The sequence below is a fragment of the Macaca mulatta genome, chromosome 1, assembly GCF_049350105.2.
Source record: "Macaca mulatta isolate MMU2019108-1 chromosome 1, T2T-MMU8v2.0, whole genome shotgun sequence".
Classification (NCBI taxonomy): domain Eukaryota; kingdom Metazoa; phylum Chordata; class Mammalia; order Primates; family Cercopithecidae; genus Macaca; species Macaca mulatta.
In genome coordinates, this window is record NC_133406.1 from 111,350,682 (window position 1) to 111,365,712 (window position 15,031).

A 15,031-nucleotide genomic window follows, 5' to 3' on the forward strand; every position below is an offset into this window, starting at 1 on the left:
TACCACTGCACCCAATTGAAACCCTGTCTCTTAAAAAAACAAAATTGTTGGCTGGGTGCGGTGGCTCATGCCTGTAATCCCAGCACTTTGGGAGGCCGATGCAGGCAGATCACGAGGTCAGGAGATCGAGACCATCCTGGCTAACACGGTGAAACCCCATCTCTACTAAAAAAAATACAAAAAAAAAATAGCCGGACGAGGTGGCGAGCATCTGTAGTCCCAGCTACTCGGGAGGCTGAGGCAGGAGAATGGCGTGAACCTGGGAGGCAGAGCTTGCAGTGAGCTGAGATGGCGCCACTGCACTCCAGTGTGGGCAACAGAGCAAGACTCTGTCTCAAAAAAAACAAAAAAAATTGTTGGAGCAGACATGCATGTGGGTTGACTTGGTGAGCATCAGGCAGGGCTTCTTCCTTTGGTGTGCCCCGAAGACATAGGCGGTCAGGACACCTTTGACCCAGAAGACCATCTCTGCAGGTCTGTGACAGCAAATCCTACAAGAGCAAGGAGCCCCATGAGGCCACCCAGAGCGGGACTGTCAGGACCACCAGAAAGGGAGAGATGCCTTTTTCCGGTGAGTGATCTGCCAACCCAGCCCTTCTGTTCCTGTCTCATTCTCCTGTACTCCAGACAGGAACCTCCATGAGCCTGGATAAATAGCCTTTACAGGGATGGATATACCACCTCTTTCACTGATGTACCCATAGGAAGCCCTTCTCCTGTTCAGGCTTTTTCTGTCCTATGGCCTCACTCCTCTTGCAGAATTAAGAGTGCGTGGCTGGGGGCGGTGGCTCACGCCTGTAATCCCAACACTTTGGGAGGCCGAGATGGGTGGATTACCTGAGGTCAGGAGTTCAAGACCAGCCTGGCCAACATGGTGAAACTCTGTCTCTACTAAAAATACAAAAAAAAAAAAAAAATTAGCTGGGCCTGGTGGTAGAAGCCTATAATCCCATCTACTCAGGAGGCTGAGGCAGGAGAATCCCTTGAACCCCGGAGGTGGTGGTTGCAGTCAGCTGAGATCACACCACTGTACTCCAGCCTGGGCAACAAGAGCAAAAATCCGTCTAAAAAAAAAAAGACTGCTACAAATTTCATGCGATTCAACATTGTCTTGTGTTTCTATTCCTAAAACCCTTCCCCCATCTCCAAATCTACTATAATCTACATCGTAAAGACTGGGCCATTCTCAGCTTTGGCAGTAGGACTTTATATCTTTGCATAAGTGACACTTTGCCCCCCCACCTCCACCCAACTCTTTTATTATTTATAATTTTTGTAGTGATGGGATCTCACCATATTGCCCAGGCTAGTCTCAAACTCCTGGCCTCAAGCGATCCCACCACTTTGGCTTCCCAAAGTGCAGGCATTATAGGTGTGAGCCACCATGCCCGGCCCTCTTTTGTATTGGAATTTTTGCACAGTACCTGGCCACAGTGACCTGTGGTAATTTCTCGTGCTTAGGTGCATCTTGATCCTGACAGTGCCCTGAGATCCTTATTTTCCTCCTAAGCAGGATTGCCAGTGGGGGGCACTTTGCCGTCCCCTCGAGAAGTGACTCTTACAGAACGGCTCCTCCTGGATGGCCCACCACCTCATTCACCAGAGACTCCTCAATTTCCCCCCAAAACTGGAGCTGTACTGTACACTGTTAAGAGAAACCAGGTTGGGCCTGAGGTTCTCTCCTGCCCCAAGGCATCCCCCAGACTTCAGAAAGAGAGGGAGGGCCAAAAGGCAGTGGGTGAGTCAGAGGCTTTGATGCTGGTCTGGGATGCATCAGAAACTGAGCAATTGCCTGGTACCGTGGAACCCCATGCTTCCTTCCTGAGTCCTGTTTCCTCAAAGACCAGAGATGCAGGGAGAAGACATGTGTCCGGGAAACCAGACACTCAAGAGAGATGGCTGCCCTCAAGCAGAGGTAGGGTGAAGACAAGAGACAGGACATCCCCTGTCCATGAATCTCCATCAGGAATTGACACGTCAGAGACTTCTCCCAAAGCCCCTAGAGGGGGTTTGTCTAAAGACAGTGGAACACAGGGCAAGGGTCCAGAGGGGGAGCAGCAGCCAAAGGCCACAGAAGCTACAGTGTGTGCCAACAACAGCAAGGTCAGCTCCACTGGGGAAAAGGTTGTCCTGTGGACAAGGTAGGTAAGGGTGGATGACGTGTGTTTGGAAAAGAGCATAGACCACATCCATGTGGCTCCCTAGGGTTAATCATGATACCTGGGTTACAGGGAAGCTGACCGTGTGATCCTCACCATGTGCCAGGAGCAAGGGGCACAGCCACAGACCTTCAGCATCATCTCCCAGCAGCTGGGAAATAAGACACCTGCTGAGGTAAGTGGGAGTGGGGGTGGAGAAGACCCAGTAAAAAGAGGACAAGGTGGCCAACAAAGAGATAGAAAGGCCAAAGAAGGAGCTTTCACATCCAAGACAGTAAGTGGTTTTTGTAAAGGTCTGATCTAAGGAAAGGCTTGACTCATCAGGGTGGTAGTGGTTCTAGGACAGGAGAAAGGACACTGACTGCATTTTGTCCTTCCTGTGGAAGCCCCAGTTTCCATTCTAGCTTTTTCTTTTCTTTTTTTTTTTTTTTTTTTTTTTTTTGAGCCGGAGTCCTGCTCTGTCGCCCAGGCTGGAGTGCTGGCATGATCTCAGCTCACTGCAACCTCTGCCTCCCGGGTCCAAGCAATTCTCCTGCCTCAGCCTCCCAAATAGCTGGGATTACAGGCGCCCGCCACCCGACCAATTTTTGTATTTTTAGTAGAGACACGGTTTCACCATGTTGGCCAGGCTGGTCTCAAACTCCTGACCTCAAGTGATCCGCCTGCCTCGGCCTCCCAAAGTGCTGGGATTACAGGTGTGAGCCACCGTGCCGGCCATTCTGTTTTTAGGAGGCGTGTGACTTTGGACAAAACATTTAGCCTCTTGAGTTTCCTTAGCTATAATGACATAGCTCTCCCAACCTTGCTGTGTTGAATACATAAAAGATTTTGCAAATCAATATATAGTGCTTCATAAATGTTAACATGTTACTAAGGATCAGCGAATACAGCCCTTCGCCTTTCTTAGGTCTCCCACCGTTTTCGAGAACTCATGCAGCTCTTCCACACTGCCTGTGAAGCCAGCTCTGAGGATGAGGATGATGCAACCAGTACCAGCAATGCAGACCAGCTGTCTGACCATGGGGACCTTCTGTCTGAAGAGGAGCTGGATGAATGAGACTCTGGGAATACTTGGGTATCATCTACACAGGACCAAACCCAGCAGGTGCCCTGTCATTAGGCAGGAGGGTAGTTGTACTCTGCTTGTACAGTCCTTGCGCCCAGTTTACAGACCGGGAGAGGAGCCCAGGACGAGGACAAAGGCTGGAGGATGGAGTAGGACCCAGGGGCTCTGCCATCCTAGGCACCATTCAAGGTCTTTTATGAAGACCTTACAGATCTCCTCTGTAAATAGCATCGAGTGAGAGTGGAGCTCAGCTCCTTTCTCTACTTTTTTTTGGTCTGATGGCACATATTTATTGTTCTGTGGTCTAATCACAGTGTTTCTAAATGTAAAAAGTGCATATGTTGGTGTAGCTAGTCCTGCAACATTGAGCTCCTCTGCACGAAGACACTGGGCTCCTGCATCCAGCTGTGTTTATTGCACACTAGCTCCTCTCTCCCACACTGGGAACGTTAGTCCACGAGGCTGTCACCAGCGTGGTAGCACTGGGCCAGGCTTTGTAGCTCCTGCAGGAGCTCTGCTACGTCATCGTGCTCCACTCCAGCATCCATGAAGCTGGCCCAGCGCCTCAAGTCGAGTTTGGTGAGGTCTCTGGCCAAGGCTTCCAGGGTCTGGTGCAGGGACGAAGAGGAACACAGTGCCCCAAACACTGGGATGCTCTCCACTGCTGAGGAGGGAGAGGAAAGAGAGACCTGTAGATGGATGATTATTCTGCCCTGGGACTCTATCAAACCGATAAGGAAGTCCAACCTTAGTAGACTTGATTGTAAACTCAACAAATTTGGTGTACTGTCCCCTTAGTACACCAGTACTCCAGAAGAAGAATGCTTTTCTTGGGAGCCATAGGGTGAATAAAAGAATGTTTAACTGTGGACTTTTTCAGCACTTTTAATCCAGGAACGGAGATAGTAAAAACTCGCCCATACTTGAAATCTCAGTTTTCTTTACCTCCTACATACCTGCTCCCTTGGGGGAACCATCCAGAACCATACCCTGTGGACTGCAGCTTGAGAAGAGGTGGGGGTAAGGAGGAGCCACCCTGTAGGGAGTCAGCAGCAGATGGGAAGAACTGTGGGGGCAGAGAACAGACGCTAAGCGCGTAAGAAGTCACAGGAGGGTTGAGGTTGGCAAGAAGGGCAGGAGCAACCGTTACACTGACCTCATGACTCTAGGCTGCTGCTGTTGTAAATACTGAGCCAAGACTTCTTCCCCAGTGGTACATGTGTGAAGGGAGGAGGGTGGAGGTGTCCCTGGGGTGAGCTGGCTGCCAGAACAAAGCCAAAACCACCATTAGGCTGTGGCAGCATGAATAAGAAACTAAGAATTCTTATGTTTTCAGGCCATCAGCTGGATCCAAAAAAAAATTTCTTTTTGCTTCCTTTTTAAGGGGTGGGGAGGGAACAATATCATTAGAATGTCCCAGAGAAATTAGGGGGAAAAGGATATGAAACAAAAATCTGACAAGGGTTCCTAAGGACCAACAGCTCTCACCTCGTGTGGCATGCTCTGTCTATACCCCTCAGCACCACTGACTGGGCAAAGCAACGTGTTCCAGAAGGCTCCCCACATGCAGACAGTGGGGTCCATGGGGTGGCTCCTCCAAACTGCATCAGGGAATCAGGAAGGGACTGGCCTGGAGCCAAGGGGAAAGGAATGGTTGCTCCTGCTGTCACCACCTAAAGAGAAGGAAGAGAACACGTTAGAGGACATTTTCTCAGCACTGACCCAACCCCTCACAAAGCTTCATACCTTTTTCCCACAGAAGCTCAGCATGTCAGCCAGATGAACCATGGAAACTGGAGAGGAACACAGGCGATAAGGAACAGTGACTGTGTCCAGGGCTGTAGCCAGGATGGCACTGCAGTGGAAGGGCAGAGTGGCCTGTAAGAAGACACCAAGAGGGGCACTTGGCCTCAGGCCTGGAAAAGAATGTGTGGAGGCAGAATATTAACACCAGAAAGATCCAGGGGACAAAGCAGGGGTATGTCTGGCCTCTGGCTGGACAAGCATAGGGCATAGGACAGTGTGATCTGAGAGGCCATATCACAGCTGAGTTCAAGCTCGGGCCTCAGGAACAGAGCCAGTAACAGACAGCGGCTGACTGGGAGTATGAGGAGGCCCCGTAGCCTGCTGCAGTCAGAACGAGCACCGAGACTTACATCGTAATGCAGGTAAGGGAAGTTGACAGGTGGCTCAGGTCGCAGGCCCAGGCTCCCACCCAAGGACAAAGGACAGACGAGAGAGCTGTGAGCAGCCAGGTGTACGAGACCAAAAGCTGTGTTTAATAGACGATAGATGTTTCTCTGGGCCTCCTGGTGAAGAAAAAGAGTAGTTTGCATCAAGCAACTCTCCCCCTGGGATTCTCATTTCTCCCTCCCCACCGTGTGACTGCTTACTCCTCCAAGTTCCACTCACCCCACGATGGTACGGACCAGGTAGCAGGCCCCACGTTATTATTCCCCGCCCTGAATATTCATCTTGTAGCAGCTCTGCCGCCTTCGCGCCTACCCCAGAGAAGCCATCGTGCAGGTCACACAGGATCTGGAAGCCCTGAGCGGAGGTGAGTGATGAAAAATAGTTAGGGAGTAGGATGAGAAGAGCTTCTACCCTGGAGTGCACGTTGCCACGCCGCTACCTGCAAGTAGTCACATTCCTCCACGTAGAAGTGCAGCCTGTCCTCCAGCTCTTCCTGGTACTTGGGTTCCTTTAGGACACTTTCCCCTTGGCCAAAAGCTTCCAGCCGACCTGCTTCCCTGCCACAAGTAAACACAATCCAAGACTTACATCTCTTCCCTCAGCTCCTCAACCTCTTGTCCTGGGGGAGGGCAGGGAAGATGGCCTCAAGAGCTTCATCCTGCATTGGTGGGGACCCACGTTTCTTGCCTCACAGCCTCTGGGGTCCCCATACCCATCATGGTTGTACTTCTGAATCATACAGATGCTCCGGGGATGGAGATGGACTCTGAGGAAGTCTGACCAGACCCTGATGCTGGCCTCTGTAGGGATAAGTGGTTTTGGAGTTGTAGCGGTGGTGAGTGGTGGGGAACCTGAAGACAAACAGAGGAAATGTACCTTTTTCCATGTTTCTGCTCTACCCAGACCCGCATCCATCAGTATCTGGAGAAGTCTCACCTTTGCCATTGGGAATGGATTTGACCCTCCAAACACCATCACTACTCAGCACTCCCTGGGAGGGGTGAAGAAAAATCTACATTTAGTTCCGGGCAGTTTAGAGATAAAGGCTGGTTCATCCTTCTTGAGTTGGCTGGCCACACCGCACAGCCTCCTTTCTGTTCACCGAGTCGTGGTCCTTAGGAAAAGAAGTGCTTTTTCCCAAAATATCATTCTAGGACATTTAAAGTGATTAAAATCCCCTTTTACCTGCCCCTATGGAGGCCCTCGGGTTGTAGCACTGGGTTAAAAAGTTCAGGGCAGAGGCCCTCACCTCTGCACTCAGAAAGTCCTGGAGATAAGGGTTCTTGGGACAGAGTTCCTCTTTGTGTGTGGTGAGCTTCCCCTGCCTGAAAGAGATTGGAGATTGATCAAAGAAACCGCACTCTGATGAGTTCTCCTGCGTTCTATGTACATACATGTTCCCCACCCTTATCCACACATCAATTACACACCATGCTATTGCAGCATCCAACTGTTTGTCCCTGTAGAGTCCACCTTCCTCTTTTAGGGAGCTCAAACTACCTGTACAGAAATAACAGAGACAAAGTTAGGTCAAAGCCTGGGGCACCCTCCCCGTCTAGCCAACTTTCCTCTGATCACCTGACAACCTGCTGTCACCATCTCTCCAGCACTTGGCTCTTCCAAGCTTTCTGGGATATACACTAGTTGGGGGAAAAACCTTGGCCTAGGAGCATCTAGATTCCATCTTTCCGTTTCCAGCTTAGTCATTAGCTGTGGGACCGGGGGCAAAAACCAGATCTAGCAGTCCCACAGGAGTGCTCTGGTTCAAGTCCTCACTGTCTGCAGGGCCTAGAAGCCCATTCCGGAGATGGCTCTTGAGCAACTATCGTGGGCCCTTCGAGTGCTGGCATGCTGTGCTCAGCTCATCTCCAGTCCTTGAGCTCAGTAAGATGGGAGGGTCTTGAAGATAACGGCAGCGCAAGGGCTCGGCCCGCGGAAGGGAAACACAGGGCACTGGCTGACCCTGCCACCACCTCACCCTTCAGATCCATGAGGATGAGTCGCGGCGTGTAGGTATCCTGGCCGTGCAGCGTCCGGCCCGTACGATACAGGACATCGGGGCACAGCTCTCCCGGCGACTCCTTGGCATCGGTTGCTCGGCCCAGCGCAGCATCCTGGGGAAGCAGAGAGGACGAGGCAGGCCGGCTGAACGTCGGGACTGTAGATCCCGAAGGGCTCCTCGCGGGCAGCTGCCGGCCGACCTCACCTGCTGGTTCCACCAGTGCGCGCCCACGAAACCGGCAAAGTGTCCCAACTGCAGGGTGAGCACTTCCCGGGCCCCGCCCGCCATACTGCGCGGCTCCAAGGGACCGCAGCGACCCAGCCCCGCCGCTCGCTGCTCCTAGCCGATTGGCTTAGCAGGCGCGTGGGCGGGTGTCATTCTCGGCGACCTATTGGTCCGCAAACACATCCTTTTCTATTGGAGAAACGATTCGCCGATTCCTGCCTCTTCCGAGACGTGGCGCAGTCCGGCTTCTCTGTGGTTGCCTGCGAGGGGCGGGGTCCACGGGCCACGCCGTTGCTTCTGCTCCACGTTGGAGCGGGCTGGGCGCTGCCTCGGCCGCTGAAGGGGCCGCCCGGTCGCGGGCCGCGGAACGCTCTTCCTCGTACTTTCCCTGAGGTCTTATCCCTTCTCACAGATCTCCGCTGGCTGATAGCTCCCCGGGCAAAAATAAAACCTCTCCAGAAAAGCGGAAGCTCCCCTAAAGCCTCCCATGCCCTCTCATGTCTTCAGAAGTCACGCGGATCACGACTAATACCCTGTGGACTGGCCTAGCTATCATATCTCTATCATTTACATGTATTTATCTGTCTCTGGTATCTAATACCTTATGTAAATAGAGTCTGTATCTGTTGGTGTCTTTTGTTCAATATGGTTTATGTAATTCATATTTTTGCATATATCTAATTCATTTTCATCGCTGCGGAATAGTCCATTGTATGAATACATCACCATGAAACTATTCTAAAGAAAGAATATATTCTGCTGATAATAGCTGTTGGGATTGTTTCCAATTTTGGGCTATTAGGTGCTGTGATTAACATTCTTGTGTGTATTTAGAAAGAAGGCAAGGGCCGGGCACAGTGGCTCACGCCTGTAATCCCAACAGTTTGGGAGGCCGAGGCGGGAGGATCAACAGAGGTCAGGAGGTTGAGACCAGCCTGGCCAACATGATGAAACCCCAGTGTCTACTAAAAACACAAAAAATTTAGCGGGGCGTGGTGGCGGGCGCTTGTACTCTCAGCTACTCAGGAGGCTGAGTCAGGGAATCCTTTGAACCTGGGAGGCGGAAGTTGCAGTGAGCCGAGATCGCGCCACTGCAATCTATCCTGGGCGACAAGAGCAAACCTCCGTCTGAAAAAAAAAAAAAAAAAAAAAAAAGGGCTAGGCACAGTGGCTCACGCCTGTAATCCCAGCACTTTGGGAGGCCGAGGCGGTCGGAGCACGAGGTCAGGAGATGGAGATCATCCTGGCTAACACGGTGAAACCCCATTTCTACTAAAAATACAAACAATTAGCCGGGCTTGGTGGCGGGCGCCTGTAGTCCCAACTACTCGGGAGGCTGAGGCAGGAGAATGGCATGAGCCTGGGAGGCGGAGCTTGCAGTGAGCTGAGATCTCGCCACTGCACTCCCGCCTGGGCAACAGAGCCAGACTACATCTCAAAAAAAAAAAAAAAAAAAAAAAAAAAAAAGATAAGGCAAATATTGGTTGGGCGCCGAGGCTCACGCCTGTATTCCCACATTTTGGTGAGGCTGAGGCAGGAGGATCGCTTGAGTCAGAAATTCGAGAATTTGAGGCTAGACTGGACAAAGTAATGAGACTCCCCTTCCCCCTAGCCTCTCAATAAAAGAATTTTTCAAAAAATTAGCTGGGCAGCCCACATCTGTAGTCCTAACCAGAGACTAGGGTGGGAGGATCGCTTCAGCCCAGGAATTAGAGGCTGTGGTGAACCCTGATTGGACCACTGCACTCCAGCCAGAGACAGAGGGAGACCCTGTCTCGAAATTTAAAAAAGTGACAAAATGTTAATTGAATCTAGGTGAAAGTTATAGGCGTTCTTTTGCAGTACTCTCTCAGCATTCTTGTAGGTTTGAAATTTTTTTTTAAAAAAAGGTTAGATCCTCTTATCTATTCTGAGTTCTTTGTATTTTCTCATGTATTATATTTAGTTTTATTTATATATTTTGAGATGGTCTCACTCTCTTGCCCTGGCTGGAGTGCAATGGTGCAATCTCCTGGCTTACTGCAGCTTCAACCTCTTGGGCTGAAGGAATCCTCCCACCTCAGCCTCCCGAGTAGCTGCAATTACAGGCATAGGCCACCGCATCCGGCTAATTTTTGTATTTTTTGTACAGAGGGGGTTTCACCATCTTGTCCAGGCTGGTCTCCTGAGCTCAAGTGATCTGCCCACCTCGGCCTCCCAAAATGTTGGGATTACAGGTGTGAGCCAACGTGCCGGGCTACTATTTCGCTTTTCTAAGTATGATGTGGGCTGAAAAGTTCTATAGTCTGACAGTTTAAGGAAGTTTTCTGTCCTGATTTGCTAAGAGTTTTGATCATGAATAGATTTGAATGTTTTTTACAGCTTTCTCCAAACCGAGATAATTACATTATTTTATCCTTCCTTTGTTGTGCTAATGAATAAATTACATCGTTAGATTTTCATGTAATACTATTTGCATTCCTGAAATAGACCTAAACTTGGCCGGACGCAGTGACTCATGCTTGTAATACTAGCACTTTGGGAGGCCGAGGCAGGCGGATCACGAGGTCAGGAGTTAGAGACTAGCCTGGCCAACATAGTGAAACCCCATCTCTACTAAAATACAAAAATTATCTGGGCGTGGTGGCACGTGCCTGTAATCCCAGCTACTTGGGAGGCTGAGGCAGGAGAATCACTTGAACCAGGGAGTCAGAGGTTGCAGTGAGCCGAGATCGTGCCACAGCACTCCAGCCTGGTGACAGAGCAAGACTCTGTCTCAAACAAACAAACAAAAAAACCAAAACTCATTTGTGTTGATTATCTTTTTAAAATATTGGATCTGGCTGGGTGTGGTGGCTCATGCCTGTAATCCCAGCACTTTGAGAGGCCAAGGCGGGCGGATCACAAGGTCAGAAGTTTGAGACCAGCCTGGCAAACATGGTGAAACCCCATCTCTACTAAGAACACAAAATTAGCAGAACGAGGTGGCACATGCCTGTAATCCCAACTACTCTGGAGTCTGAGGCAGGAGAATCACTTGAACCCAAGAGGCAAAGGTTGCAGTGAGCCAAGATAGGGCCACTGCACTCCAGACTGTGCAACAGATCGAGACTCTGTCTCAAAAAATAAGTAAACATAAAATATTGGATCTGGGCCGGCTGCAGTGGCTCATGCCTGTAATCCCAGCACTTTGGAAGGCTGAGGCAGGTGGATCACTTGAGCCCAGGAGCTCAAAACAAGCCTGGGTAACACAGTGAGATCTTGTTGCCAGAAAAAGAAAAAAAAAAAAGGCCGGGTGCAATGGCTCATGCCTGTAATCCCAGCTTTGGGAGGCTGAGGCAGGCAGATCACCTGAGGTCAGGAATTTGAGAACAGCCTGGGCAACATGGTGAAACCCCATCTCTACTAAAAATACAGAAATTAGCTGGCAGTGGTGGCATGCACCCAGCTCCTCCTCGGGAGGCTGGGGAAGAATTGATTGAACCTGGGAGGTGGAGGTTGCCGTGAGCCGAGATTACGTCATTGCACTCCAGCCTGGGAGATAGAGCGAGACTCCATCTGAAAAAAAAAAAAAAAGAAGAAGAAAACATAGGAAAAAAAAGTTGGATCTTGGCCAGGCACAGTGGTTCACACCTGTAATCCCAGCATTTTGGGAGGCTGAGGCAGGCAGATCACTTAAGGCCAGGAGTTCAAGACCAGCCTGGCGAACATGGCGAGACCCTGTCTCTACTAAAAATAAAAAAATTAAATTAAATTAAATTTTTTTTAAAAAGGCTGAACATGGTGGCCAGAGCCTGTAGTCCCAGCTACTCGGGAGGCTGAGGCAGGAGAATTGCTTAAACCCAGGAGGCAGAGGTTGCACTGAGCTGAGATTATGCTACTGCAGTGCAGCCTGGGTGATAGAGCAAGACTCTGTCAAAAAAAAAGAAAAAACAGTTGGATCTATTTTTTTTTTTTTTTGAGACGGAGTCTTGCTCTGTCACCCAGGCTGGAGTGCAGTGGCCGGATCTCAGCTCACTGCAAGCTCCGCCTCCCAGGTTCACGCCATTCTCCTGCCTCAGCCTCCCGAGTAGCTGGGACTACAGGCGCCCGCCACCATGCCCGGCTAGTTTTTTGTATTTTTTAGTAGAGACGGGGTTTCACCGTGTTAGCCAGGATGGTCTCGATCTCCTGACCTCATGATCCACCTGTCTCGGCCTCCCAAAGTGCTGGGATTACAGGCTTGAGCCACCGCGCCCGGTTTGTTTAATGTTCTTATCAGCATTTGATATTAGAGTAACAGTGGCCTCAAAAACAAGTTGGGAAATATTTTCCCTTCTCTATTTTCCATAAGAATTTGTATGAGGTTGGCATCATTTCTTTGAATGTTTGCTAGAATTTACAGGCCAAGTTACATAGACCTAGAGTGGGTTTTTCTTTGTTTTTGAGACATTATCTTGTCAGCCAGGCTGGAGGGAGTGCAATGGCTGGATCACAGCTCACTGCAGCTTGAACCCCTGAACTCAAGCGATCCTCACACTTCAGCCTCCGGAGTAGCTGTGACTACAAGATTTTAAACTTCTTTTGTAGAGAGGAGGTCTCTCTATGTTGCCCAGGCTGGTCTTGAACTCCAGGGCTCAAGCCATCCTCCCACATCGGCCTCTGAAAGTGCTGGGATGGCAGGAGTGAACCGTGCCCTGCTTGGAGTGTTTGTAGAAAATTTTTCACTTATGAATTATTCAAGTTCTGTATTAGTATAGGAGTATTTAAAGTTTATATTTTTTCTGTGTCAATATTGGTAAGCCATATTTTTCTGGAAATTTGTCCATTTCATCTACAAATTCAGAGCTATTACTACCAAGTTATTTATTGTGAACTCATTTAACCTGTTTCACATCTGCAGGATCTGTGGTGGTGTGCTTTTTTATTTTCAATATTGTTTTCGTTTTGTTTTGAAATGGAGTCTTGCTCTATTGCCCAGGCTGGAGTGCAGTGGTGCAATCTCGGCTCACTGAAACCTCCACATCCCGGGTTCAAGTGACTCTCCTGCCTCAGCCTCCTGAGTAGCTGGGATTACAGGTGTCCGCCACTACGCCCGGGTAATTTTTGTATATTTAGTAGAGATGGGGTTTTGCCATATTGGCCCTGCTGGTTTTGAACTCCTGACCTCAGGTGATCCACCCACCTCAGCCTCCCAAAGTGCTGGGAATACAGGCATGAGCCACTGCGCCCAGCCCAATATTGTCTGTTTTAAAGGCGAAAAGTTATCTGTTTTCTGTACATAGTAAATCAGTTTTTATCAATTTTAATATTTTTAAATATTTAATTTTATCATGTTTTGAGATAGGATCTTGTTTTGTCACTCAAGCCGGAGTGCAGTGGCACAAAATGGCTCACTGCAACTTCAACTTCTTGGGCTCAAGCCATCCTCCCACCTCAGCCCCCCAGGTAGCTGGGACTACAGGCCTGCGCCATCACACCCAGCTCATTTTGCATTTTTTGTAGAGATGAGGTTTCACCATGTTGCCCAGGGTGGCCTTGAAGTCCTGGGCTCAAGGAATTCTCCTGCTTTGGCCTCCCAAAGTGCTGGGATTACACTCTAAGCCTGAGCCACCGTGCCCTGCCACCCAGTATTTCCAACGTACAAGATTTTTGTTTAAGTTTTGTGTTTAGTAATTATATAATCATTTAATTTGAATTAATTTCTCACTTACATTCTGATTTTTTTTCCTGACCAATGGGCACATCAGAAAAATATGTTTTAATTTCCAGACATGTGAGGAGTTTCTACTTCTCTTTTGGTTTCTGGTTTCTAGTTTAAATTGCATTAGAATCAGAGTACACAGTTGTATGATTTAAATTCTTTGAAATATATTGAGTCAGTTTATGGTCCATTGTCAGTCAATTTTGAACGGGTTCTTTATGTGTTTCAAAAGAAAGTACATTCAGAAGTTTTGGGATTTGACAGGTGGAAGGTGAGGCCAGAAAGGCAGGTCCACTCTATATAACTTCTATTGAAAAAGATCTGCGAGGCCGGGCGCGGTGGCTCACGCCTGTAATCCCAGCACTTTGGGAGGCCGAGGCGGGCGGATCACAAGGTCAGGAGATCGAGACCATCCTGGCTAACACTGTGAAACCCCGTCTCTACTAAAAATGCAAAAAATTAGCCGGGCGAGGCGGCGGGCGCCTGTAGTCCCAGCTACTCGGGAGGCTGAGGCAGGAGAATGGCGTGAACCCGGGAGGCGGAGCTTGCAGTGAGCCGAGATCGGGCCACTGCACTCCAGCCTGGTGGACTAAGCGAGACTCTGTCTCAAAAAAAAAAAAAAAAAAAAAAAGAAAAAGATCTGCGAATAAGTGGACCCATGCAGTCCAGAAATGTTGTTGCTCAAGGGTCAAATATAATGACCTGATGTATTTTCTACTTTGTAGAACAAGTGCTTATTAAATTAATAATATGTTGGCTGGGCATGGTGGCTCATGCCTGTAATCCTAGCACTTTGGGAGGCCGAGGTGGGCGGATCCCGAGGTCAGGAGATCGAGACCATCCTGGCTAACATGGTGAAACCCCGTCTCCACAAAAAATACAAAAAATTATCCGAGCGTGGTGGCGGGCGCCTGTAGTCCCAGCTACTCGGGAGGCTGAGGCAGGAGAATGGCGTGAACCTGGCAAGCAGAGTTTGCAGTGAGCCGAAATTGCGCCACTGCACTCCAGCCTGGGAGACAGAAGGAAACTCCTTCTCAGGAAAAAAAAAAAAAAAAAATTAATAGTACGTTTATTAAAGCATTATTTCATAATCTTATGCCTTTCTAGAGGTTTGGTGATGTCCAAGTTCAGCTTTATGCAATTTAAGTTGCTCTCTTTTCTCTCTGTCTTCCTGGGTTAAAAAAGATGACTGTATTTAGACTGTCAAAAATAAAATATATTGTGTGAATGTAAAAGAACTTCTACCAAAAAAAAATAAGTTGTTTTGAGATTTAATTTTTTTTTTCTTTTGGAGACAGACTCTTGCTCTGTCACCCAGGCTGGAGTACAGTGGTATGATCTCAGCTCACTGCAGCCTCTGCCTCCCAGGTTCAAGCAATTCTCCTGCCTCAGCCTCCCAAGTAGCTGGGATTACAGGTGCCCGCCACCAGGCCCTGCTAGTTTTTGTATTTTTAGTAGAGACATGGTTTCACCATGTTGTCCAGGCTGGTCTCGAACTCCTGACCTCTGGTGATCCACCTGCCTCGGCCTCCCAAAGTACTGGGATTACAGATGTGAGCCACTGTGCCCAGTCTGGGATTTCATCTTTAAAAACACTTCCATTAGGACAAGTGTGTTAATCATGCTATTTTTTTTTTTTTTTGAGATGGAGTCTCGCTCTGTCGTCCAGGCTGGGGTGCAGTGGCCGGATCTCAGCTCACTGCAAGCTCCGCCTCCCGGGTTTA

The 15,031-nt window shown here is 49.2% G+C and overlaps 3 protein-coding genes across 11 annotated transcripts in view; 1 reads left to right on the top strand and 2 right to left on the bottom strand.

Moving 5' to 3' along the window:
- YY1AP1 (YY1 associated protein 1) overlaps positions 1-4,094 on the top strand; it is a 76,021-nt gene extending 71,927 nt beyond the window's left edge. Inside the window, 4 exon segments of the mRNA XM_077982570.1 lie at positions 475-571; positions 1,514-2,141; positions 2,232-2,334; positions 3,067-4,094. Coding sequence (XP_077838696.1) covers positions 475-571; positions 1,514-2,141; positions 2,232-2,334; positions 3,067-3,216 — 978 coding nt within the window. The 3' untranslated portion in view covers positions 3,217-4,094.
- The window catches only part of DAP3 (death associated protein 3), a 192,457-nt gene that overhangs the window by 126,458 nt on the left and 50,968 nt on the right, over positions 1-15,031 (bottom strand). The gene's annotated exons all lie outside the window — the stretch shown is intronic.
- Positions 3,490-7,739, bottom strand: LOC717842 (protein misato homolog 1). Of its 9 annotated transcripts, none has more exons than XM_077943835.1 (14): positions 7,625-7,739; positions 7,397-7,532; positions 6,849-6,918; positions 6,668-6,743; positions 6,355-6,409; positions 6,131-6,218; positions 5,858-5,975; positions 5,638-5,772; positions 5,382-5,534; positions 4,972-5,103; positions 4,714-4,898; positions 4,382-4,486; positions 4,215-4,291; positions 3,490-3,886 (listed from the first exon to the last, which is right to left on the bottom strand). In XM_077943835.1, the coding sequence occupies exons 1-14, from the start codon at positions 7,706-7,708 to the stop codon at positions 3,675-3,677; spliced, it is 1,626 nt and encodes a 541-aa protein (XP_077799961.1). In that variant the 5' UTR covers positions 7,709-7,739; the 3' UTR covers positions 3,490-3,674. The 9 variants fall into 9 exon arrangements, with proteins under 9 accessions (XP_077799961.1, XP_077799954.1, XP_077799944.1 ...); XM_077943828.1 differs by having other exon boundaries at positions 3,490-3,889; XM_077943818.1 differs by having other exon boundaries at positions 3,490-3,889; positions 4,182-4,291.

What these genes read in the sequence shown, in the direction of transcription:
- LOC717842 (XM_001116222.5), bottom strand. Translation starts at nt 7,708, where the DNA reads ATGGCGGGCGGGGCCCGGGAAGTGCTCACCCTGCAGTTGGGACACTTT. An exon ending in AGGACTTTCTGAGTGCAGAG is followed by an intron (nt 6,410 to 6,667) that starts GTGAGGGCCTCT and finishes CACCCCTCCCAG; the next exon opens with GGAGTGCTGAGTAGTGATGG. An exon ending in TGAGCTTCTGTGGGAAAAAG is followed by an intron (nt 4,899 to 4,971) that starts GTATGAAGCTTT and finishes CCTTCTCTTTAG; the next exon opens with GTGGTGACAGCAGGAGCAAC.